The sequence below is a fragment of the Phoca vitulina genome, unplaced genomic scaffold, assembly GCF_004348235.1.
Source record: "Phoca vitulina isolate PV1807 unplaced genomic scaffold, GSC_HSeal_1.0 scaffold2, whole genome shotgun sequence".
Lineage (NCBI taxonomy): Eukaryota > Metazoa > Chordata > Mammalia > Carnivora > Phocidae > Phoca > Phoca vitulina.
In genome coordinates, this window is record NW_022589705.1 from 54525599 (window position 1) to 54549970 (window position 24372).

The following is a 24372-nucleotide window of genomic DNA, read 5'->3' on the forward strand; positions in this document are numbered from 1 at the left end:
TACATGTTTTATATTTTAAAATTATAGGAGAATTAAAAAATTATAGTTGGCCTGTGGAAAAACTCTTGACCTTGGGTTGTACAAAAATATAAAATCAAAATTTCTTATACAGTTGTTGGAATGCCACAAGATAATTTTATGACATTATTTATATGTCAGAATTTCTTTTGTGGTCCTATCTAAGCTATTCCACTGGATTATGGAAAAGATGGCTTCCTAAGGATTTGTGGGGAAATTTTTTAAAGCTGCTATCTAACATATTAGGAATTGGCTTGATTTCTATTACCTTGTCAGTTAATTTTCACTCATTTCAAACAAATTTAATTTGAATTTGTGGCTTTCAAAAATTATCTAGAGAAATCAAGTATTAACTATTTTATAAATATCCTTTCCCTATAATTGAAGAAAATTTGATGTTATTTAGTGTTAATAAACTTTCATGTTTATGATTCTTCAAAGGGTAGACTTACAGATTTACCATTGCCAAGGGTTTGAGCAGTGGGCAGACTTTGGCTTTTGCATTTTGCTGAATAAATAACAGCAAACAAGTTAACGAGAAGAGTAATGGTTTGCTTGAATTAAATTAATGAGCTTCATCACTATTATAATTTCATAAGGACTGCATTTCAAAAGTAATAAACATAATGCCATAGTTTCTTTACTTCTTTTTTGGCTTGATATTTACATAGATTATACGGAAGAATCAAAGAGCTAATATTTCTGGAGCCAACTTAAACACTTAACATGCCTTTCAGGATTTGGAAATGTATTAACATCTGCCGCGTTGTGTCCAGTCTAAGGAAGCCTATTTGTTTGTTATCACATTGACTTCCTTTGATGTCTTTTAGTGTTATCTTCACTCAGACCCAAGGATTATGTCATTTGGGGCTCCTATCATCCTGAGCTAGAGAAGTATACAAGACAGGGTAAATCTGTCCCCCAGGTAGAGGCTGCAGCCTTTTCTTCTTTTTTAACTCTTAGACTCACAGTATTGAATTCAGCCTATGGCTATCTATAACCTTGAGCTGCATAAATACGGAATGTTCCATTTCAGACTTTTTTTTTGCAATTCCTTTTTTTCCCCTCAGGGCACACTCTCCTACAAAAACAGCCAGTTACTCAGTAAAGTGGAAGATAGAAGAAAAAGAGCTGTTTGAACAAGGGCTGGTAAATAGAGCAATTTTTAATTTATAGTAAAATAATTCTAGAAGCCAGTATTGATAGAATTATAAGGTTAATTTGTGGAGACCAGAAATTTCTTTTAATGATCACATCTTCAGTTTTTCTGTAGTAATGATGTTTGTAGTACAAGAGAATTCCTTTTAACTCATATCTAAGTTACTAAAAGATTAAAATACATTTGGATCAATATTTTAGATAATTTTCATCCCCCCCCCCCTTTTTTGGGAATAATAAAACCCAAGATATTAAGCTCTGTCTGTATACATCAACTGCCTGGATTAAAAGGCAAAATTATTTAGTTATCTGATGTTTTCTCTTGGAAAAAAACCCCCAAAAAACAACAGAAAAAAACCCTTGATATTTGGAACTGTCTGCATAATCAGCTGAGTTCTTTTTTATTCAGATATTTGGCATAGTGCACACAGTCTGAATATTTTTTTAGTGGATATAGTTGAAAACCAGAAACATTTCTTTTGCATGAATGTTTCACTGAGATCTATTTAAATATCCATAAGTTACGTAATAGAAAAAAAAATGTACGCCCGTTTGTAATTCTGAAAATTCTCCTATTAATATGAAGAAACTTTTAAGAAAATATTCAGAATTTTTTTTTCTAATTATTAGGAGTAGGTTATATCTTTTCCTGTAAGGTACATGTTACCCAGTATTACACTAATTAATTTTGAAATTACATATAATTTATATATTACATATAGGATATTTATATAATATTTATGTGGGTTTTATGAATGCAAATTGAAATGTCATTGTTAACATTTCTTACAGATGATGGGAAATAAAATGTATTTGTATTTTTATAGATATCGCCATGACATCTATATATTCTGTGATGTCTTTATATAAATAAATAAACTATCTTGAAGGTTTTATCTCCTCCTCAGGTTTTTCTCCTGTACTGTTAATGTTTTTTATATTGGTATTTCATTCTGTTGCATGATTGTCATTTTTATAACCTAACTTTAATTAACCAGTCACTTACTTAAGATTGCTTACTACTTTGGTGTTTTGCCCCTTACCAAAGGCTATCTATATATGTATGTGTGTGTGTGTGTATGTGTTTGTATACACACATACAAAAGTGGGTTGTGAATTTTTAGGTTATTGTTGACACTTGGAATGATGGGGCTATGTCTGCATGGCTCAAACTTCAGAGGGTATTTAAAGTTATAGGTGTTAAGTCTCCCTGTCATTCCAGTCTGTGCCTTCAGTTCTCTTTGCCTCAGGTAACCATTGTTATCTGTTCTCTGCGTGTCCTTCCAAAGATATTTGTCCCTGTATATGCCAATATGTATTTATTTATATACATATGTAGGTATCTATCTATATACATAAACAGATATTTTAAACCTAGAATGTTTTCCCACAAAACTAGAAGGAACTGTTGGTTGTATTTCCAGCCTTTTTTTTTTTTTAATTTTTAAATTTTATTATGTTATGTTAATCACCATACATTACATCATTAGTTTTTGATGTAGTGTTCCATGATTCATTGTTTGCGTATAACACCCAGTGCTCCATTCAATACGTACCCTCTTTAATACCCATCACCAGGCTAACCCATCCCCCCACTCCCCTCCCCTCTAGAACCCTCAGTTTGTTTCTCAGAGTCCATAGTCTCTCATGGTTCGTCTCCCCCTCCGATTTCCCCCCCTTCATTTTTCCCTTCCTACTATCTTCTTTTTTTTTTTTTTTTTTTAACATATAATGTATTATTTGTTTCAGAGGTACAGGTCTGTGATTCAACAGTCTTACACAAGTCACAGTGCTCACCATAGCACATACCGTCCCCAATGTCTATCACCCAGCCACCCCATCCCTCCCACCCCCCAGCACTCCAGCAACCCTCAGTTTGTTTCCTGAGATGAAGAATTCCTCATATCAGTGAGATCATATGTGTATTCCCAGCCTTTTTAACTTACTGATATATTTTGCTTATACACTGAATTCTCTCAGGCTTTAGAGAAAGGAATTATCTGGTACCGAATGATGAAGGAAAATTTTTCCTTCCCTTTTGGGCATAGAATTGTCTTTTTGCTCTATTTTGAAATTGGTGAGTGTTTTCTTCGCTCCTCTTGTTAGTGTACCCTCTCCAATTTTCATAATGCTCAAGCCCCTACAATCACAACTGGTTATACTTTGTCCAGAGCTTTGATGTGTCCAAAAGTGCTCCATCCTATGAAGTTACTCATTTGCCTTCATCCCACAATAAATATAATTGTTCAGTAAGTTGATCTTAGCTAGGTGTTAGTTAATAACAATCTTAATTAATTTATATTTACTAAGAATTTTCCTAGAAATGCTTTCAGTTTTAAGAAATTGTTCTCATGTCAGATATTCTCATGAATCTCAGAAATAAGTATATAATTAATTTATCATTTAGGTCAGGTTTTGAAGATGATTTGCCACTGTAACCTGTAAATGTCATAACCTGTCGTGTAAATCTGGCCCTGGGATCAGCTTCCCTGAGTTGTGGAGATATGGTGAAGATTTATGTATCAAATAATAGACTTGATACCCAAAAATTCCTTTTAGCTTTAAAATTATATTGCATTCCTTTCTATACTTCAGAAAACACCAGAGCTCCCTCAGGGTTTCAGTTTTTCCCCACCACAGCTTTGTCATTAGCGGGCATAAGCCTTTAACAGTACAGGGGTATAGGAAGGTGTTGGTTGCAGGTTGCTTCATTTGTGATTCATTTGTTCTTCGAAGTCGGTTTTCTGTGATACCTGTGTAGAGTAAAAGTATCTGCTATGGGACAGGTAATGGATATTGTGCCAGATGGAATCTGGGTAAAAAAAGATATTTTGAAATTAGTGTCAGAATGTAATCAGTTGATTCTATAAATGGAAAATGGAACCTGCCTCTTTTTCAGGCACTTGTTTTTTTAGATTTGGAACATCATAATGTGCAATATGAATACATACGGTTAGGAATCCATAAAAGTTGTGGATCTTCATTTAGATAGCTGTAAAAAGAAAACTAATTTCTAAATCATTTTGGTCAGTTTTCAGACGTCGAGAATCCAAAAGAGTATGGGCTTTGCTTTTAAGAGTCTTAGCTTATATATGTGGCTTCATTGTGTACTTTAGAAAATAAATAAAGATGGGTTGTTCTTTTAGGTTTTTTTTTAATGTGCAGTTGCTTGGACTATTAACGAGTATGTTAATCAAAATCAATTTCTTTTCCATTTTGATAACTAGGCTAAATTTGGCCGAAGGTGGACCAAAATTGCAAAGCTAATTGGAAGTCGCACTGTTTTACAAGTTAAGAGTTATGCCAGGCAATACTTTAAAAATAAGGTAAGCAGGATATAAATATCCTAGTTAGTAATAATATTTGCAATAAATAAAATTAGGAAGCAAAAATAGTGCTTTAATTTGGGCATTAATGTCAATGTTCAAAGTTTTCATAGTGAAAATATTTTATATTCATAAAGTACTCAACACATGTTTATCCTCAAAAATCTCAAAGCATAGCTTAAGTGTTTTGAGTATTGCGATTAGAGGTCATTGTTTCCTGGAAAATATCTTTTCTTTTTAAAGATTTGCATTGTAGCTTTTTTTGTTTTTATTACTATTTCTTTTATTAGTAAGATGCCTATTTGTAAATTCTGAGAAGAGTTTGACTTAAAAACCAGTCTTTTCAATATGTGAGTACAAGACCCAGTCCAGAAAAACAAGCCCACGAGCTCTAGAATGGTGTTTGAAAATGCACATTGTTAGGGTGCCTGACTGGCTCAGTCGGCAGAGCGTGCTATTCCTGATCTCGCGGTCATGAGTTCAAGCCCCATGTTGGGCACAGAGCTTACCTCTGTCCTGGCTGCAAGAGAGGCTGGGGAAGTTTCTGGATTTTACTTGGAGGTTTAAAGCTCATAGCAAAATTGACACTGGATGTTCCAAAAGCTTGGACTGGCTCCTGCTCTGTTTTGTTCCTGCTCCATTCTCATGGCGGCAGCTTCCACTACATTCTCAGGACTCCATGGTCTGTGGCTCCAGCCTACTTCTCTGCTGGGCCTCCTCCTGCAGGCACCCGGGACATCATGGTAGCCTCAGAACTTCTGTTCAAAGATTTGCATTGTAGCTTTTAGGAATGATTAGAGCTTAGGGACCATAAATGCTAACATCATGCTAAAATCTGTTTAATAACAATGAAACTTATAATTTTTATGAGGAATTATATGAAAACTTCTGTAAGTTGCAATGTTCAGAACAGCATAGTTATGGTCTAGTTCTTTAATCTTTCTAGTAATCTGTGCTGTGTTCAACCATGTAGTTTTGATATTTAGTAATTTTTAATATGTTCTCTGCTTGAGTTCTGGGAACATAATTATATAGAATTTGACAGGGTCTTAAGTGAAATACGCTATTTTCTTTCAATGCAAATAATGGGTTTTATCCTGCATACAAGATTTATAGAACTTTGTGTCATTTGAGCATAGGAAGTAAAGAATGGAATGGATTCATTATACGTCAATCATCTGCTCCCCCTTTAACCAAGCAAACGCATTTTCAAGGCAGCCTGGCAAGGTTAAGGTATTCTGGAAGAGAATAAAGCTTAACTTGGTTATTCCTGTCCCCATGCTTCTCAGACTGGAACATGCAGAGCATCTTGGGGTGTCAGTTTTACTCAAAGACTTGGGGTGAAAGGATACATCATGATGTTAAAAGACATTCATATGAAATATAATATGAAATCTTATCTGAATGTTTAAGGTAAAAACAAGAGACTTCAAGTAAATAGCAAGGTTGTTAAAGGCTATTCCAGGTCATATGTCCAAATCTCCTTTTCTCTCCTGCTTCCCTTTCTTCTATACATAATAAGCCAATTAACCTCAAATACTAGACCCTAGGATTCTGTTGTGATACAGGATCCGTAAGTAAGCTCTTTTTAAGAGCTGTCATCCCTTGGGTATGCCAGTCACGTACAAAATTTTTCAAAAACCGTGTATGTGAAGATTTTATTTCAAATCATTTATATTCATTGATAGTCATTTTCTTCTCCATGACTAGATATTTATGCCTATAATAGTACCTATGGAAGATAATGTCATGCCTTAAATTATAAGCTGTATAATATTGGAGCTACATTAAATGAACCTTTGCAAAATAGTTTGTTTCTATTATATCTGTATTTAAATGAAAAATGAATTTAATTTACTAAATAAAGATACGTGACATAGATTCCCTTAAATAATGGGCTATTTAGCATTATAAAAAATAATCAGCTGAGGTATCTGACATTCTAAGAAATTAGCCATTAAAAATATTTTAATATCTTAAAGAATACCTTAGTATGACAGTTGTTGGTTCATTCTCTGTGGTTGATCTGAGACAGTCCTGTTTTAAACTTAATACTGAAAAACAAATAGCAGTTGTACAGGTCATAGGTCATGATTATTTGATTAATACCATGAATGAGTCAAATATAGTGATAGAAATTTGAAATGATGACATTTTACATTTAAAATGCAGTTGTAAATCCTTAGACGAAAAGCACAATAAAGGTGTAATATACCATTGATGTGTACTCAGTTTAATAATACAGTATTTATTATATGTGTGCCAGTGGTTAAATTTTTAAATGTTAATATGGGGATTTTATCTTGATTTTTAATAAGGTAAAATTAGATGGTCCAGAGAAGGAAACACCAAATCAGAAGAGCAGCAGTGACCTTCAGATTAAAAATGAAGATGAAGGCACAAAGGCATGGACGCCATCAGGTTTAAGGGGACGTGCTGATCCCAACTTGAATGCTATAAAAATTGAAAAGTTATCTGATGATGAAGAAGTAGACATCACAGATGAGGCAGATGAGTTGACTTCTCAAGCTCCCCAAAAGAATCCTAGCAATGATGTCTTATTAAACATTCCTAATAGTAAAAGTCATGAAACCAGTCAAGGGGAATTTATTGCTTCCAACCAGGAAGATTCTGTATCTGAATCTTCCCAGGAGTATTTTCAGAATATAAAGCAGGGAGAGATGGAAGCACTTTCAAGCTCAGGAAGTAAATTTTGGACTGAAAAACAGAGCGTTAGTGACAAAAAATCAGTTGAGTTAAATGATCAGAAATGTAATAAACTGATGAAAAACTCTGAAAAACATGATGGAAATGGAATAATAGATGCTGCCAGGCCGTTGCCTTCTCCAGAGCGTTGTGAAGTTCAGGAAGACTTGAGTGATACTGAAGTGCTTTTTCATTCTTCCTGTCAAATGGAGGAGAGCCATGAGGAAGAAGAGCTGAAGCCACCAGAACAAGAAGTAGAAATAGATAGAAATACCGTTCAAGAAGAAGAAAAACAAGCAATTCCTGAGTTCTTTGAGGGGCGCCAAGCTAAAACACCAGAACGCTATTTGAAAATTAGGAATTACATTTTGGATCAGTGGTAAGGAAGAATTATATTTTAGATACTGTTGTAAAACTTATGATGCTCTAGAGTATTTTAATTAGGCCTATGCAGAATTTAGTGTTTTACATTGCTAGTGATGCAGAGAGCTTGAACATATGAATATATTTTAATAGGCAAGACTTAAAATTTCTCACAGTGAAATTTTCTTTGAAAGCTTTGGTAGATATTGTTATCTCTAGCTATCTCAGCCCATCTGTCTATTCATTAAGAGTATTTGGTCCTGGATTAAAAGGATAATTTGCTTTAAGAAGCAGTTTCTTAAAGAAGGACAGTGTTAGGAAGATACAGAAAACACTACTGTACTGGAAAGGGGGGAGAATGTCTTTCCTAGTTTATCATGTACTTGTAAGTACAAAAAGAAAATTTTGGTGACAGAAGGGTATTTCTGTCATTAAATGTGGCTAGATTACAGAAACCATTCTAAATTGCTATAAATGCTTTCTTTCAGCTTTGATCTTGTAACATAATGTGTTAATAATCCCTTCATCCAGCTTCAGGATGCAGGAATTTTCTGATATGTGAAGTTTATCTTGTAAATTGTCAAAATTTGAATTATTTAGCATTGGATAGGGCACAAACCAAAAAACTTCCCACCTTATTAGCGTAAGTGCTCTGCAGATAATTTGAATTTTTCATAACATTTTAATTAAGACATTATCAAACATTCATAATTGTTGTTACTGCTTCAGGAGATACTGAATTGTGTATCCCATTACAGAGGACTTTTGCTGTAACTTAGGAAGATTGCCCAAGCAAAACAAATAACCAGGCTTATTACATCAGTAACCTTCATTGCCCACACAATATTAATTTGGCTTTTAAAGATAGCTCTATCCTAAATGAAGGACTTTTGTTCTTGTTCTTGACTGACTGATGGTTGAGATGGCTAAAAGTAAAATTTCTGGGTAAGGGTGGTATCAAACGAAAGAAGAATTATAAGGAACAACTGATAGTTGCATAGTGCTTTACAGTTACGGAAAGCTTTTCTATGTTGTTTGATTCCTCACAACAGTCCTATAGAATAGGCAGGTGGTATTTTCTGTGTTTGATAGATTCTGCGGTCAGGAGACGTTTAGGGGCCTGCCTTTAATTATACAACCAGCTACTGACAGAAGGACCTATGTGGAGGTCTCGACTCTGTCCATCACTCTCTCCATTATTTCACATTGCCTGTTCATTCACACTATTGAAGAAGACCAATCAAATTAGATCTCTATGGGTATCTAATTTTGTTTTTGGAAATAAGAGGATGAATGGCCAAAATTGAAGGACTACAAAATAATATCTCAAAATTTTTTTATCTGTATGAATCATCAATGAGTGACCTAATGGTGCTTTAATTAATTTCACTTACTTGAATTTTGGATTCTCAATAAGGCAGAATAACTTATATTGATGATATAAATTATATGGCAGTAGTTTCCTAATGACATTTGCCTTAGTTCATAAAACCAGTTAAATGTTGTTTCAATATAGTGATTTAGCAAAACAGTATGAAAGCAGAAAGAAATGTTTTGAACAGGAACTCAAAACTATTCTCTTCAGAAATAGAAGAGGGGACTGGAGGTGGTGGTAAAAAAAAAAAGAAGAGTAAAGTTTTAAAATAAAAAAGACCTGCTAGATTTGTTTGTAGCTAAAAGATCCTTTCCATAAAAACACATGCAACTGACTCCCTGTTTAGGGGGTATGTTTTATTAAGATAGGAACCAATACCATTATTGAATGCCTACCAGATGTATTTAAATGTATTTAAATCATCTCCAGTCCTCTTGACAACCTTGTCCTCCTTTTAAGATGAGAAAAATGAGGTTCGGAGAGGAAAAGGAACTTGTTCCAGGTCACATTAGGGGAAGGTGATTTCAGGGTCTTGCAGTCTTGACTCCTTATTTTCACACTTCATCTCAGGTCCTTCACCCAGACTTTTCACTCTGCCTTGGATGCTTCCCCCACTCTGCCCCCCAGATCTTGATGAATTGTGCTTCGTCCTCTCCTTCAGGTCTGCTCCAGGGAAATTAGAGGACTTCACTGACCACCCTATCTAAAATAGCTCACATCTCTGCCTCCCACTCTCTTACTCTGTATTTTATTAATCTTCATAGAACTTATTACTACTGAAAATATTATGTTATTTGTGTATTGTCTCCTTCTTCACTCCTCCTTCCCCGTGATAATACAGGCTTCACATGGGCAGATTTTTGTCTGTTTTATTCATTGTTACACCCCTAGTGCTTAGGGCAATGCTTGTTCTAAGCAAATACAGAGGCACTCTATTTGTTAAGGGGAAAAGATGGTGCAAATGAAACATGAATAGGTATCTTTGGAGGCCTTACCGTTTTTTTTTTTTAAGATTTTTTTTATTTATTAGAGAGTGCACACAAGTGAAGGGAGAGGCAGAGGACAGAGGGAGAAGCAAGACTCCCTGCTGAGCAGGGGGCCCAACGTGGGGCTCCATCCCAGGACCCTGGGTCATGAGCTGAAGGCAGATGCCTAACTGACTGAGCCACCCAGGAGCCCCTAGAGGCCTTTCCGTTTGTTCAGCATCATGCTAGTGCTGAGCTCTGTTTAAAGACTTTTGATTTGGGTAATCTTTAATTAAATCAGTACAGTTTTTAGATTCCTGTAAATTTTTGGTAGCTGGTTACACTGTGCTTATTCCTGTTCTCTTGGCTTCATTTGTACAGTTTGTTTCCTTTCACACTGAAGTTGAAGTGAAAAAACACTGAAACCTCAACTTTTCAGTGGAATTTCTTTTTTTTTCCCCTAAGATTATATTTATTTATTTTAGAGAGCACATGCGAGTGGGGGAAAGGACAGGGGCAGAGGGAGAGAATCCCAAGCTGACCCCCTGCTGAGCACTGGCCAATGTGAGACTCAGTCTCACAACCTTGAGATCTTGGTGACCTGAGCGGAAACCAGGAGTCAGATGCTTAACCGATTGAGCCACCCAGGTGCCCCTCCAACATCACAAGTTAACTTTTTGCCTTCCCTGAATGTCTGTAGAATTAATGATTTTAAATTTGGTTTCTGCTTAGACAGGCCTTCCCTGAATACCCTGTCTAAAATAGTCTGCACCTAGTTCTCTCACTCTATCCCCTATTCTTACTTTTTCTTCCTAGCACTTGTTGCTACCTGCCATTATAATATATATTATTTATTTTATGTACATATAATATAATTCATTATATATATTCTATCAGCATGTAAGGTCAGGAACTTTATATTTATCTCTGGATCCTTAGTGCCTAAAACAGTGCCTGGTGTGTAGGATGCAAAATAAATATTTGTAAAATAAAATAAAGATTAAATAAATACCTTTTATATGATATATATGAATACTTGGTTTATAACGTCCGTATGAAAATCTTGACTTTAACTTCCATAAATAAGTACTTTAATCCCCCTGACTTGTTTTCTCATCTGTAAAGTAAGAATAATAAAAGCTGCTTTGCAGAGTTATGAGGATTAAGGTTGTATAACTGTTAGTACTGGCATAAGTGTTCAGTAATTGTTCGCTACTATGAGTAAGTTCTCCATTACTCTTAACCTGTATCTGCTGAGGCACAATAAGTATATTCAGTAAATATGTGTTTTATTATGTAAACTTTTTAATTTTTTCATAGTCTTTGGGCATTTCTTGATTCCTTTGAAATCCCCTGTAATATCTATTTCTGTTTTCCATGGAGAGTTAAGCACTTGATATTTATTGGTCTAATGTTTAAAAACCAATAAACTTTTAAGTATTTGTAAGGTAGCTTATAATTAAAAGATACTGTCCAGCAAAGTAAAAGTAGATGAACCTAAGTAATATATTAAAAAATAAGAAAAGCCTAATACTAAATACTTTAGATATATTATCAGAGTGCCCTTTTTATTCAAAGATGAGGCTTGAATTTGGATCTGTAGACAAAGCTTCTAACTTTAAAATCCTGGAATAACTGGAATCTATTACATTTCATATGGGAAAGAAATAATACTTAATAACATCACATTATACTCATAAGTTATTGTATCATTTAAAGATATTTAAAATTTGGGTTTTATGTATTAGCATTGTTTTTACTACACATTTACAGATTGAGGGGGGTAAATTTTTAAGATATTTCAAATATTAAAAGTTTTCCCCAGAAATCTTTTTTTCATGTTTTTATTTATCCAAAATAACTGTACTTCCATCTCTTAATTAGGGAGATATGCAAACCGAAATACTTAAATAAGACCTCAGTACGTCCTGGCCTGAAGAACTGTGGGGATGTTAATTGTATTGGACGGATTCATACATACCTCGAGTTGATAGGAGCAATCAATTTTGGATGTGGTAAAAATAAAAACCCAACAACATCTTTTACTCAACATTTTTTATCTTTAGAGCACCCATTAACTTCTTCGATGGTTAGAATTCAAGCAGATTTTAGTATAGATAGAGAATTGAGGAAGATGCTATGACATTATGAAATAAATGTATTATTGAGGTTTTTTTTTTTAAACAGATTTCTGTTGATTAAACTATATTTTCCTGTAACCTACAGTGAAAATTGGTGGTATGAAAGGGAAAAATACTCAGTCTAAGTAGTAGAAATAATTTAACAGTGCTGCTCTTTGTCAAGTAAAAGTAAAGTCATTTTAAGAAAAATGTAGTAATAGCCCATTTAATTTGCGAAATCTGTATTAATGCTAGAAATACTGTCTAGCAGTGTTTAAATAAAGGAAATAATTTATGAGCCCCTACACTTAAATGTAATAAAAGTGCCAAAATATTTTTCATGGAAGAAAGTTTCTTTCGCCCTAGTTTTTCTCAAATTTAAAGTCAATGAATATGCATGATTTTAAATGTTTTCTTCACTTCTATTGAATTAACGTGACACAAACATTTTGAAGAAAGATAATAACAATAGTTGCAAAGTGATAAGGTAATTAGAACTTTGTAACCCATGGTTTCAGAGGAGTATATTCTACACTGTATGTGTATGGGAAGGCAGCTAACCAGAATGTTTCCTTTCAGAGATTATTTCATAGAGAGAGAGAATTCACAGTCTGCCTTGTGGTCTGTCCTTCATTTCAGTGTCTTTGTTTCCCCAAGCACTGTATATGGGACTGACTGGTCAAGAAAGCTAAGGTGTCACAGCTTCCTCAGCCACAAAAGAAAAATCATGTTTTCAGTATTAGATCTTTGAATTCAGCAAAGTGGCCTTAGCACTCAGTTAATTAGAAATTAAATTACCCATCTCACGAATACCCCATTTTACTGGGATTTCCTTAAGAGTCTTTTACGTGAGAACTTCCAAGTGATTGTAGAGTAAGATAGATGCTCAGGTGTAACAGAACTTAGACATTGGCTTACAACTTACAGTCAGTGTAGATGTGTCTTCCTAGGTAAGAAATGAGTTTCAGAAAGTAATAGAGTGTTTTGTTTTTCCTGAATTCCAATAGAACAGGCTGTGTACAACAGGCCACAACCAGTTGACAAAGGACGAGTCAGAGACCGAAAAGCTACAGGGGAAGCGTACCGGCTTGCACGGCGCCTGCAGTCTGCGGTAAGCAACCACCCTCGCCAGCGCAGCGCTCCAGAGTGCTCCTTGCCCTGTTAAGTGAGGTGTGCTTCCTTCTCGCCAGCTGCTTAACAAGTGGACGTTTAGTGGACGAACTGGTTTTCTCTTGTATTTCACCTTAGCCGTTCACTTTCCTGGTTCCCATTCAGTTCCACGTTAGTTTAAAAGTCAAAAACCAAAAAAACCTCACGGGTCACTGGCCGACTTGACACAGAAGCATTGTGCTTTGTTAGCGTGGTCTTAGACTGCTGGTTCTGGTTTCTGTATCTAGTGTGTCTTTTACAACCATACAGTTAAACTCTTTTTGTCCTCCTCAGTTACTTTGTTAGTTTAAAAGTCTTACCTTTGAGAGTCAGCTTTTTGGAATAGCTATCCAAACTATTGTAAGCTTTCTTTGTTAATTCTTGAGGTTAGTGAGTTTTAAACTTTCTTACAATTCATGAGTCTTATTTTATTTTTTTTTAAAGATTTTATTTATTTATTTGGCAGAGAGAGACACAGCAAGAGAGGGAACACAAGCAGGGGGAGTGGGAGAGGGAGAAGCAGGCCTCCCGTGGAGCCCGGAGCCCGACGCGGGGTTCGATCCCAGGACTCTGGGATCATGACCTGAGCCGAAGGCAAACGCTTAACAACTGAGCCACCCAGGCGTCCCACCTGAGTCTTATTTTAAAAATGGGTAATCCTACAAGTCCTCTAAAAGGCAGAGTCATACTGGGTTCTTGTTGGTTTTACTAATAAAATAGGTTAAATTGGTAATAGGTGAGGCAAATGAAGAAAAGTGCCGATAATAGAGTGGGTATTTTTCTCAGAGTATTTAGGCCGTAAACCATTTCTACCTAGATTTACTGTAGTAAAAAAGGATGTTTTTAGATATGGTTGCTGGAAAGGGTGCTTTTTATATGCTGGCTTCTGAGTCAGTGCATTTTAAAGGCTTCAGTATTGAGGTTTACAAAACTGGGTATTAGTAATTCAACTAACTTTGTACTTTTTTATTAATTGTATCCACTAGGCAGTCTTTCCCTTTCTAAGGCTGAGAAATAATTAATTTGCTTCTAGTTTTCAGTAACCTACCTCTTGCTGTGGGTTCTTGCAAGTTTTCTACCACAAGTGGTTGAAAGGGAAGTCTTTCTTGGTGGTTCTTTTGGTCTTAAAAATATCTTTTGTCCTAGTGTTTAATTCATAAAGGTGAAGAGAAATTAAACTTCAAGAAGAAATCCAAGTAAAATTCAGAAAATCATTACTGATTTATTTTTGAGCAGAGTGCTATTAAAGATAAATTAATAAAATAAAATTTTGTCAGGCATTGCCGATCAGAGATTATATTTTAATGAAGAAATTAACTGATTTTTAGAAAAATATCATTTTGGTGTTGTATATTAATGTGCTGTGATTTCTTCAAGTTAACCTTGTTACCTTTTGCTTTATTTTAATCTTACCCCAGCGCACAAGGAGACGTAGGGTCCGAGACCCATGGGGAAATTGGTGCGATGCAAAAGACTTAGAAGGACAGACATTTGAGGTAACTTTGACCTTTGCAAATAGCTCATTAGTGAAAGTTGTTCTGTCAATTATATTTGTATATCTTAATGCCACATGTATTACACTCGTTTGTGTTGGTGTGTGTGTGTGTGTATCCTTCCCATGTTAATTTGCTTGTCTAGAAGTCACCAATAAATAACAAAATAAAGGCATTGGTACACTTAACTAGGAGTTTGATTAATTTTCTGTATTTTAATTATCTACCTCTGCACTCTGGTCTCTAGCTCAAGAATAATCTGCCAATGTGCCAGGAAGTTGGTATGCCTAATTCATTTCAGTAAACATTTATAGAATGATGTTCTGATAGACCATTTAAAATATTGTCCCACACATTAGACATAAATTGAATTACAAATATTAAAGTATTTCTACTAATAGAAACTGGTTCTAAAAAGAAACATAGGCAATGAATGTGTGTGTGTGTGTGTATTCTGTTTGTGAACAACTAGTGCAGTAGAATGGAAAGAATGTGTGAATGGGTGCTTATTGGCTTTGTTACCTTGAACAGTTCCTTAACCTCACTAAAATTCAGATTTTTATCTGTAGAGTGTGGGTAATATCTCTCTCAAAGAATTGTTGTCAGAATTAAGTGAAGTAAACAGGATAAAATGTGTGGAGGTCCTAGTACTAGGCACTTAATAAGCCTTGCATATACCAATTAGTAAATGTTACTTTTCCTCCTGGGTTTCAGTGCAAAAAAAAAAAAGGTGCTCCTCTTTTTCTCTTCCCCATTCCCTGTCCTCAGCCTTACACCTGAGCACCAGTCTAGGTACAACATTAGTTAATGCCTGGTTTCTGCCTAGAAGGAACTTAATTTCTAGTAGGAAAGATGACCTGTGATAAGTTACATAAGATTGGTCTTAAGAAATGCCAGGTCTTCCCCAAAGGTTGTGATTAGAGGAGGTATCACAGAAAATGTGATATTTCATCTGTGACATAAAGGATGAGCCAGGAGAATTAGTACATGAGGGCATCCCAGGTTAAGGGAGCGGCATAAACAAAGGTACAGATGGGGAAAAATACCAGACATATTCTAGAAAAGATGCATAGTTCATTTGGACTAGAGTATAAGAGTGGTAGTAGAAGTGGGATGAAAGATGTGTTCTGTACTTACTATTATCGGGGTTTTATAAACATTAATCAAATCATCACAATAACACCAGGACATTGTTGTTATTACTACTTGTGTTCCCATGTTAAAGGTAAGAAACTAAAGCACAGAAAGCTTCAGTAACTTGGCCAGGGTCGTCACCCAGTAAGTAGCAGAGCCAGGCATTCTATCTCCAGAATCTGTGCTCTTTATCATTATGTTGCGATGTCTCCTGGTTGGGAAAGAAAACTCTTAACACAGTAGGACTTGGTGACTAGAAATGGGGAATAAGTAAGAGGAGGGACTCAGGTAATTCTGAAGTTTTTGAACCTGGGTGACTGGTGCCATTAATTGAAATAGGCCAAACAAGAGAAGGAATAAATTTTAAGCTTGGTGTGGCTGTAGATTTTGGAACAATTTTTTTTATATATTATCCAGCATTTCGATTTGTTAGTAGAAAGAAGGAGACACATCTACATCAACATAGTGGATCTCATTCTCACATGCCTTTAAATATGGTTTAAAGAGTTGTTTTTGTTTTAATTCTGCCTCTCAGTGGCTGATGGACTCTTTGATCAACCTGTGTTTTATGTTTTAGCATCTCTCTGCTGAGGAATTGGCAAGAAGAAAAGAGGAAAAATATAAACCTGTTAAATCCTCAAAAGTACCAAGACCAACAAAAAGGTATAGTGTTATATAACTATAATTTTTTTAATTTATCACAAATGATTAGGAAATGAATGGAAAAAATATCTGATATAACATTATATTCATATTAAGTTGAAAAATACTAAAATTTTTGAAATTTTTTATTTCACTGATTATCAATTTGGAAGACCTTGAGCAAAAGTTTTAAATTTATTTGGGTTTAGTGATCATAGGATCCAACATATGCTGTAAAGGGGCCTTAATTTTGACAGGTAGTCATTCAACTCCTTAGACATTATAAATAGATAACCTCTTGAAATGACTAGTTCTTTCTTTAGTTGGTGCGGATTGTTAGCAAGGTTTCTTGTTTTTGAATAATCTGATATTTATAACCTGTAATAGTAAAGGTCACCAAGTAAGTTAAATGTCTTGATTTTCTAGACCCTTAGTTTCTGCAGATGCCCCATTGAATAGACTATAGTTTTGTCAGTGTCCCTTTTAAAACAAGATATCTAGCAATGGCACTAAGTCATATTCAGTGGAAAGAGCCCTGATGCTTAACCAGGGGTATGTCCCCAGGTAAGTTACATAAGGCCTTAAGCCTTCAGTCCTCATTTATAAAATAGTAACTATAATAGCTAACACTGTTAGTTAGCTAAATTTTAAGCACTTCATGTATATTAACTCATTTAATCCACATAACTACCCTATGCAGTAGTTAATATCATTCCCATTTTATAGGTGAGGAAACTGAGGCACAAAGAGCTTGAGCAACTTGCCCGTGCTTGTTAGTGGCGAAGCTGTGATTTAAATCCAGGCAGTTAGGTTTAAGAATCCATACTGCTAACTATTATATTATATATCACTTCTATAAAATAAAAATTAAAACTTACAGTTGTGAGAATAAGTTAAATGAGATAAACTATGTAAAAAAGATAGTCATCCCTAAGCTAGGACTCCTCATCTAGTATCCAGACATTGGATTTTCTGAATCTAAATGTGAGACATATTTATTGTGATTTCCAGGTCCTTGTTCCAGTTTGTCAGGATCTTTCTGAATCCAGAGCCACTTTTCTCAATTAGCCTTTGTAGCTTTGAATCATCAACATTTCAATAAGCTTACCTCTTCTGTCATTGACCACTGATTAAAATGTTTAAATGAGATAAATGTAAGCCTCAGACATCATTGTTCAATCAGCTGTGCATTGCTACAGTTAACCTGTGTTTTTTCATCTTATGCAGAAGAAAAATCTTGGCAGGTATCTTGCTTATATTCAGATAGAATATATTTGAATCTTTATGAGTCTGCTAGTTTCTAGCAGATCAGTCGTATCAGAAATGAAATTTAGATTTACTTATCATGACTTATATTTTCATAGATCCATTATTATTATTCTTAGTAGTCACCTCTTCACTTGCTAAAGGCTCAAAATCACCTGTTTAATAATCTTTTCCAGAATTTTCCAATATTTACATCTAATTTCTCTGCTTCTAAAGTCTGCTTTTTTGTGTGTTTTTGAAAACAAGCCCAGGGCACCTGGGTGGCAGGTCATGATCTCAGGGTCATGAGATTGAGCCCCGGGTTAGAGCCCCACACTGGGCTTCGTGCTGGGCTTGGAGCCTGCTTGGGATTCTCCCCTCCACCGCTCACACATGCATACATTCTCTCTCCCTCTAAAAAAATAAATAAAATGAAAACAAGCCATTGCAGTAATTGCCTATTCATAGTCCTCCACTAATTTTTCCATTCTGTACAGTTCCTCCAACAAGATCAGTGGGGTTTCACATCATGCTTCTTCAGTGCTCTGGGATGCATACACTGTCTTTCTATTCTTTTTATTCATGTTGATGAAGCACTTTTTTATTTGAGGATCTTTCCCCTTCATTCAACAAATATTTCTGAATGTTTGTTATGTATCAGGCACTGTTCTAGGCACTTGGGATGCAAAGTGTCTGACTTTTGGAACTAACAGTCTCTGGTAGAATGGGAACTGAATAGTCCTGCTGTTTTCCAGTCCTATTAACATGAACATATTCCTTGTTTGTTTGGGTTTTTTCTTTCTCTGAACATAGCCTAAAAAAACCTTATTAATCATTCTTAATATCTTTCTCAAACCTCAGTTCTTCACTGGTAAAAGCCTTTCTAGCATTTCTCTCAGATTTATACGTGCTTTTGTATTCTACCCTTGCTTATATGCCCCTCTTTTTGTCTTTTTTTTTTTAACTCTTTCATTTTAAAATAAGTTTATCATAGAGCTTTTTATATACATTAATTTCTTTAGCAGAACTGCTTCTTGTTTATTCATTCAGCAAAAATTTATTGAGTACCTACTCTATGCTGATATGGTACTTAACAAGTGTTTTTGAGAAACTTTGCTCTTTCTTGAATTTTCTTACCCATGTCATGTCAGGGAGTTGGTTACATTTTCTTCAAACTTTTTGAAACCTGCTTTCAATGTAGGACACATGTGTGGGTACTTATAATGAATGTTCTTCTCTCTGGGTGTTAAAAGAAATTAAGGCAACAGAATTACTTTCTCTCAAAGGTCCTGTCATTTCCCATCTTTTATTGAGTCCAAAAAAAACAGTGCTTCTTTCAGAAGGGTTGTATGGAACGTCCTTAAGAAATTCTCCTAGTTTAGTATTTTTCTGAGAATTGGGGTTTAGATTATTGATGCACATTTTCTAATTTAAATGAATGTGATTTTCCTGATCTTGTTATTGAGATTATATTAGAAATGATTTTTTTTTTTTTCTTTTCCAGCTCATTTGATCCCTTCCAACTGATACCTTGTAATTTTTTCAGTGAAGAAAAGCAGGTACTATTTATGCATCAGTGAATGGCCATAAATAATGCCCCCCTGTCAGACATGAAGTATTTCTTTTTCTGTGTGTGCAAGGCATATATATATATATATATATATATATATATGAAAGATTGGATAAGGCAGGGTACATTAAGGGTCAAATGAGTGATACAAATGGGAAATGAAAGAGCATTTCTCCATGCTAGGATTTTAAATGATAATATTTTAAAAATCTCTGGTTTGTGCTGAGCCTTGGTTGGTGATGAGAACTTAGTGTAACATGTGAAGGAGGAAAGGGTGGACATTCCAGTGAGGAAGAACAAAATCTCTATTTTTATGCTCCCCCATTTTTTTTTTTTTTATATTTCAGGAGCCATTTCAGGTGAAAGTGGCTTCAGAAGCACTTTTAATAATGGATTTGGTAAGGATAATCTATTGTGCTTACTTACTCTGATTTCTATTCTTGTGTATTTTTATTGCAGGCTTAAGAGAGAGTATGGAAGACGTGTATTTTGGATCTTAACTATCCTCTTTTACAAGGAATCTAAAAATAACTCTTTTCTTTTGGAGAAAAGCCAAACAATTGCATGTTTCCATATTTTAGAGAAAATAAATTAATGTGAGTTTTGCAGACTGTTTATCATCATTAACCCTATATTCATTTCCTGGTATCCTTTGTCTGCTGCCTTCTAGATAACTGCAACAAAGCACAACTACAATTTGGAGGCTCCTTGTTTGCACTAAATTCCAGAGACCTCCAATAGTTGTGTCTGTTTAGGACGTTTTTCTATTATATCCATATGATACCTTTCCTGAGTAAGGAAAACAAATGGTATCTTCATTTTGTAAATTTAAAAATAGCATCTTGGAGTGTTTGAATGTTTGGTTCAAAGCTTCTCAGCTGGCAGTGAAGATAAATCTGAAATCCTAAATTTCTTTGCACTGAGCCTAGCATCTGATTCCTCCACTATGCTACTTTATTTTAGAAAAGCATAGTCACCGTACGTATAAATGACTCTCGTGTGATAAGTGAGTTTTATTCTGATTTTTTTGTCAGATGGATTTGTATGTTTGGGCTAAGTCTATTTTGTATTTCTTTTTAGCATGCTCATGTTTCTATGGCAGAAGTGATTGGTCTATTAGGAGGAAGATACTCAGAAGTTGATAAGATAGTTGAAGTAAGTTCTCACCTTTAAAAAATTTTTTTAATTATTTAGTACTGCTGCCATACCAAATGTTTTTATAGATTTCAGTGGATATAATTAAAATACAGACTTTTACCTGTGATATAAATGAGACTATGCAAATGTGGGTTAGATATTCCCAGGAGTAAACTAGCATTATATTGAGCACCAGTTTCCTTTTACCATCAAGAAAGAGGGAGCACTGCCAGCCAGGCCTCCTCATTGCCTTCACCAATAAAAAGCTACAACTACTTTAAAGCCAGGAAACATGCACCTACCCTATAGTTGAAACTTCTCTGTTGCAATTATTATCATAAGTAATGGGAGTCATTGGAAGACTGTGTTTGTACAGATATTATATGGGCTAACTTGGAGAACAACAATTATTATGGCCTTATTTGAGTAGAAAAATGGATTCTGAGTTCCTATATACAACTGCACTTTTAGAGTGTCATTCATTGCAAGTTAAAGGCTGCTTGTGATACTGTCAAGTACTTTCATTGGCTTAAAAAAGTTTCTGTATCTACGTATGAAGAACTAAAACTTTAAGTAATAGAATTAACAGGATTTCAGTGTAACCGTATAAGGATTAATCTTTTTATAGGTCTGTGCAGCAGAGCCATGTAACAGTCTGAGTACAGGACTGCAGTGTGAGATGGATCCTGTCTCACAAACACAGGCCTCAGAGACCTTGGCTGTGAGAGGTTATAGTGTTATTGGGTGGTATCATTCTCATCCTGCCTTTGATCCAAATCCTTCCTTACGAGATATTGACACTCAAGCCAAATACCAGGTGGGCTTCTAGGTCTTATGTGTACGTTGTATGTAAATAATTGTACTTTTTCTCCTCCTTCATTGCTTTCTATTAAATAAATGTATTTTTAACATTTCTAGCAAAGTATTGCAATTCTAATATTATTTACATCTGGAGTTTTGAAATAACTTTGCATTTTTTCTGATCACAAGAGTAATATGTGTTTATTTAAACATTTGGGAGATGAGCTATTTGTTTAGTTCAGACAAACCATCTAAGTAACAGTGATAAGTACTGCCAGAGCCTTTAAAAATTTATGGGAACTGGGCACCTGGGTAGCTCAGTCGGTTAAGTGTCTGGCTCTTGATTTTGGCTCAGGTAATGATCTCAGCGTCCTCAGATGAGCCCTGCATCGGGCTCCGCCCTCATCGTGGAGTCTACTTGGGATTCTTTTCCTCTTTGTCTCCTTCCCCCTCAACACCTCCCCCTGCTCAAGCTCTCTCTCTCTCTAAAGTAAATAAAATCTTCAAAAAAAAATTGATGGGAACAACTAGGATAGGGACTGGCTAGGATAGGGACTGGGTATGAGTGAAATAATCAGAACCAGTCTATTTTACATCTCTGGGAAGAATGAAGTTTTGTTTGATTCTAACAGTTTATGTTAAATAGATGAATGTTTTTGCTGTCAGCAGCTGTTAATAAATTATTACCATATTGATAAAGATTATAGCTGAAGCATAGTGAAAATAATTTGTAAACATGTTCATGGCAAATACAGATTTTGCAGGCCAGGTGATGACCCTTAAAAGGGGTCATTTCTGGTCACTTCTGGTTGGGTTGAGCACATTTTGGCCTAAAAAATTTAGAGTGTGGAATGATACATATTTCATTTAGTTGCTTTTTGGATGTGAAGTTTTTAACACACCTTTTGTTCCTTTTTCCCGAACCATTAGGTGTTTAAGATGTTGGTATGGGTAAATACTGATTTTTAAACTTACGCAGTCGAGACTAATTACATTTTTCTTTTAATTGTAGAGTTACTTCTCCAGAGGCGGTGCAAAGTTCATTGGAATGATTGTTAGTCCTTATAATCAGAGCAATCCTTTACCTTATTCCCAGATTACCTGCCTGGTTATAAGTGATGAAATTAGCTCAGATGGCTCTTACCGTAAGTTTTCAACAAAAACAACTTCACCTGATTTCTGCCATCATTTCTTTGAATCTTACATATTAAAGAATTTATAATTATGCGAAACTATGTGATGGAAAAGTTTGTACCCTCAACTAGGGATCACTGTTTGCACACCATGTAATGCAGCCATCCTCTTCCCTTTGGTGATACCCTTCTAGATTCAAGCCCCTACTCTGTTACCATGGCCACTGGGCAAAAGGATTACAACGTGGAGAAAAGTTTGGGCCAAGCAATGTCCATGTTAAGTACAGGCCTACCTCCGAGATATTGCAGGTTTGGCTCCATATTGTAAATATCACAGTAAAGCTAGTCAGATGAATTTTTTGGTTTCCCAGTGTATATAAAAGTTATGTTTACTCCGTACTATGGTTAAAAAATACTTTTGCTAAAAAATGCTAACCATCATCTGAGCTTTCAGCGAGTCATGATCACTAATCACAAATCACCATTACAAATATAATAATAATGAAAAATTTTAAATATTGCACGAATTGCCAAAATGTGACACAGAGACACGAAGTCAGCAAATGCTGTTGGAAAAATGTTGCTGGTAGACTTGTTTGACCGTAGGGTTGCCACAGACCTTCAGTTCATGAAAAACACAATAGCTGTGAAATGAAGTGCAGTAAAGTGAAGCATAATAACCTGAGGTATGCCTGTATTAGAGATGCTCCTGTAAGCAAAATACACAGAGTCTCTGTTTTCAGGAAATTTCTTATGAATGCAGACTGACTTTCTCTGCAATGGCATTCAAATGGGGAAAAAAATGAAAAATGACCACCCTGTCACCAGCTCTCCATGGCCTCTCAGTTTTAGGCTTAACAGTGCCTGACTGGTTTCCTTCTCTTAGTTTCCATTCTGTCCCAAGAAAGACTGTGCTTTCTTGGGCTTAGGCCATCATATGATTCGGTTCATTTGGGAATTATGTTCACTTGTGGTCCAGTCAGCTCTGGCTGGACAGGGAATAGGTGTGGCAGACTAGGGAAGGGAGGGGAGAGGAAGAGGCGAGTGTGTACAGGAAGGAACAGACTAGAAGAAACAGTGACATCTGTAGGATATTTATCCTCTCTTCTCTGTCCTTACCACTACTGCTCGTTCTCTGTCCTCTCTTGGTGCTGTCACTGCACACCGTACTCTACCCCATTAGCTCGTGAGCACCTTAAAGGTAGGCGTGATGCCAGATCGGTTTTTCTATCCTCGGTCTCTAGCACAAGACCTGGCATAAAGTAGGTACTGAGTGAATGTTTGTTTAACAAATTAATTTTGTTTTTCATGATGTCACTTAGATCCCGTCTCTTTGGTAAAGACCCTACCATTATCCCCATGTCGTTGCAATTAGTTGCTCTGTTCTTTGTACACCTGCAATACTTGTTTCCTGCCTTCATGGTGCTTTTGTCCTTTAATGTATCTCTCTAGCATGTCTCACTAAAATGTGAACCTCAGAGAGCCCAAACTGTCTTTGTCTGTGTAGCCCCAGCAACACCTCATCAATTGCCTTGAACCTAGGAAGTGGTCAGCACTCTGTTGGTTTTTATTGAATGAATAGTATTGACACTGACTTCAGTTCAAAATGCCCATTTTGAACATAACATTTGTATACAACATTCTTTAGCCCAATATAGTTTTATAAAAAGTTACAAAAGGAGTAATCACAATTAATTTATTCTCAATTTAAGTCATCTTTTTAATCTCACAGTCTGCTAGATTTAGGGAGTGAGCCTGTACTCTGATGGTATGAGTTTACAGAGAACACAGTAGCTCCCAGTTACATAAGACTATTTAATTAGAATTAAATGAAATTTAAAATTCAGTTCCTAGAATTCTGCTTCTGGCCCAAAGGAAGTAATAAAGACCTCCCTGAAACAACCACAAAACTGGACAAATGTATAAGACAATGGTGTTTAGGTCATAACGTCAGGCAGTGAGGGGACATGATTGCTGAGAGACGGGAAACAAATGAGGAGAGCCCCGAATTACCCTAGCTTGCTTACCAACTTAAGA

General features: G+C 35.5%; 1 protein-coding gene across 5 annotated transcripts in view; it reads left to right on the plus strand.

Moving 5' to 3' along the window:
- The window catches only part of MYSM1 (Myb like, SWIRM and MPN domains 1), a 39011-nt gene that overhangs the window by 8118 nt on the left and 6521 nt on the right, over positions 1–24372 (plus strand). For 4 of the 5 annotated variants that reach the window (XM_032427847.1, XM_032427857.1, XM_032427868.1 and 1 more), the window contains 12 exons: positions 1089–1167; positions 4404–4502; positions 6821–7587; positions 11796–11926; positions 13039–13142; positions 14599–14676; positions 16385–16470; positions 19199–19253; positions 19612–19662; positions 20345–20419; positions 21030–21218; positions 22215–22347. In XM_032427847.1, coding sequence (XP_032283738.1) covers positions 1089–1167; positions 4404–4502; positions 6821–7587; positions 11796–11926; positions 13039–13142; positions 14599–14676; positions 16385–16470; positions 19199–19253; positions 19612–19662; positions 20345–20419; positions 21030–21218; positions 22215–22347 — 1847 coding nt within the window. Of the gene's footprint in view, positions 1–1088; positions 1168–4403; positions 4503–6820; positions 7588–11795; positions 11927–13038; positions 13143–14598; positions 14677–16384; positions 16471–19198; positions 19254–19611; positions 19663–20344; positions 20420–21029; positions 21219–22214; positions 22348–22529; positions 22645–24372 lie in introns of all 5 variants that reach the window. The other variant, XM_032427887.1, reaches the window with a different exon arrangement.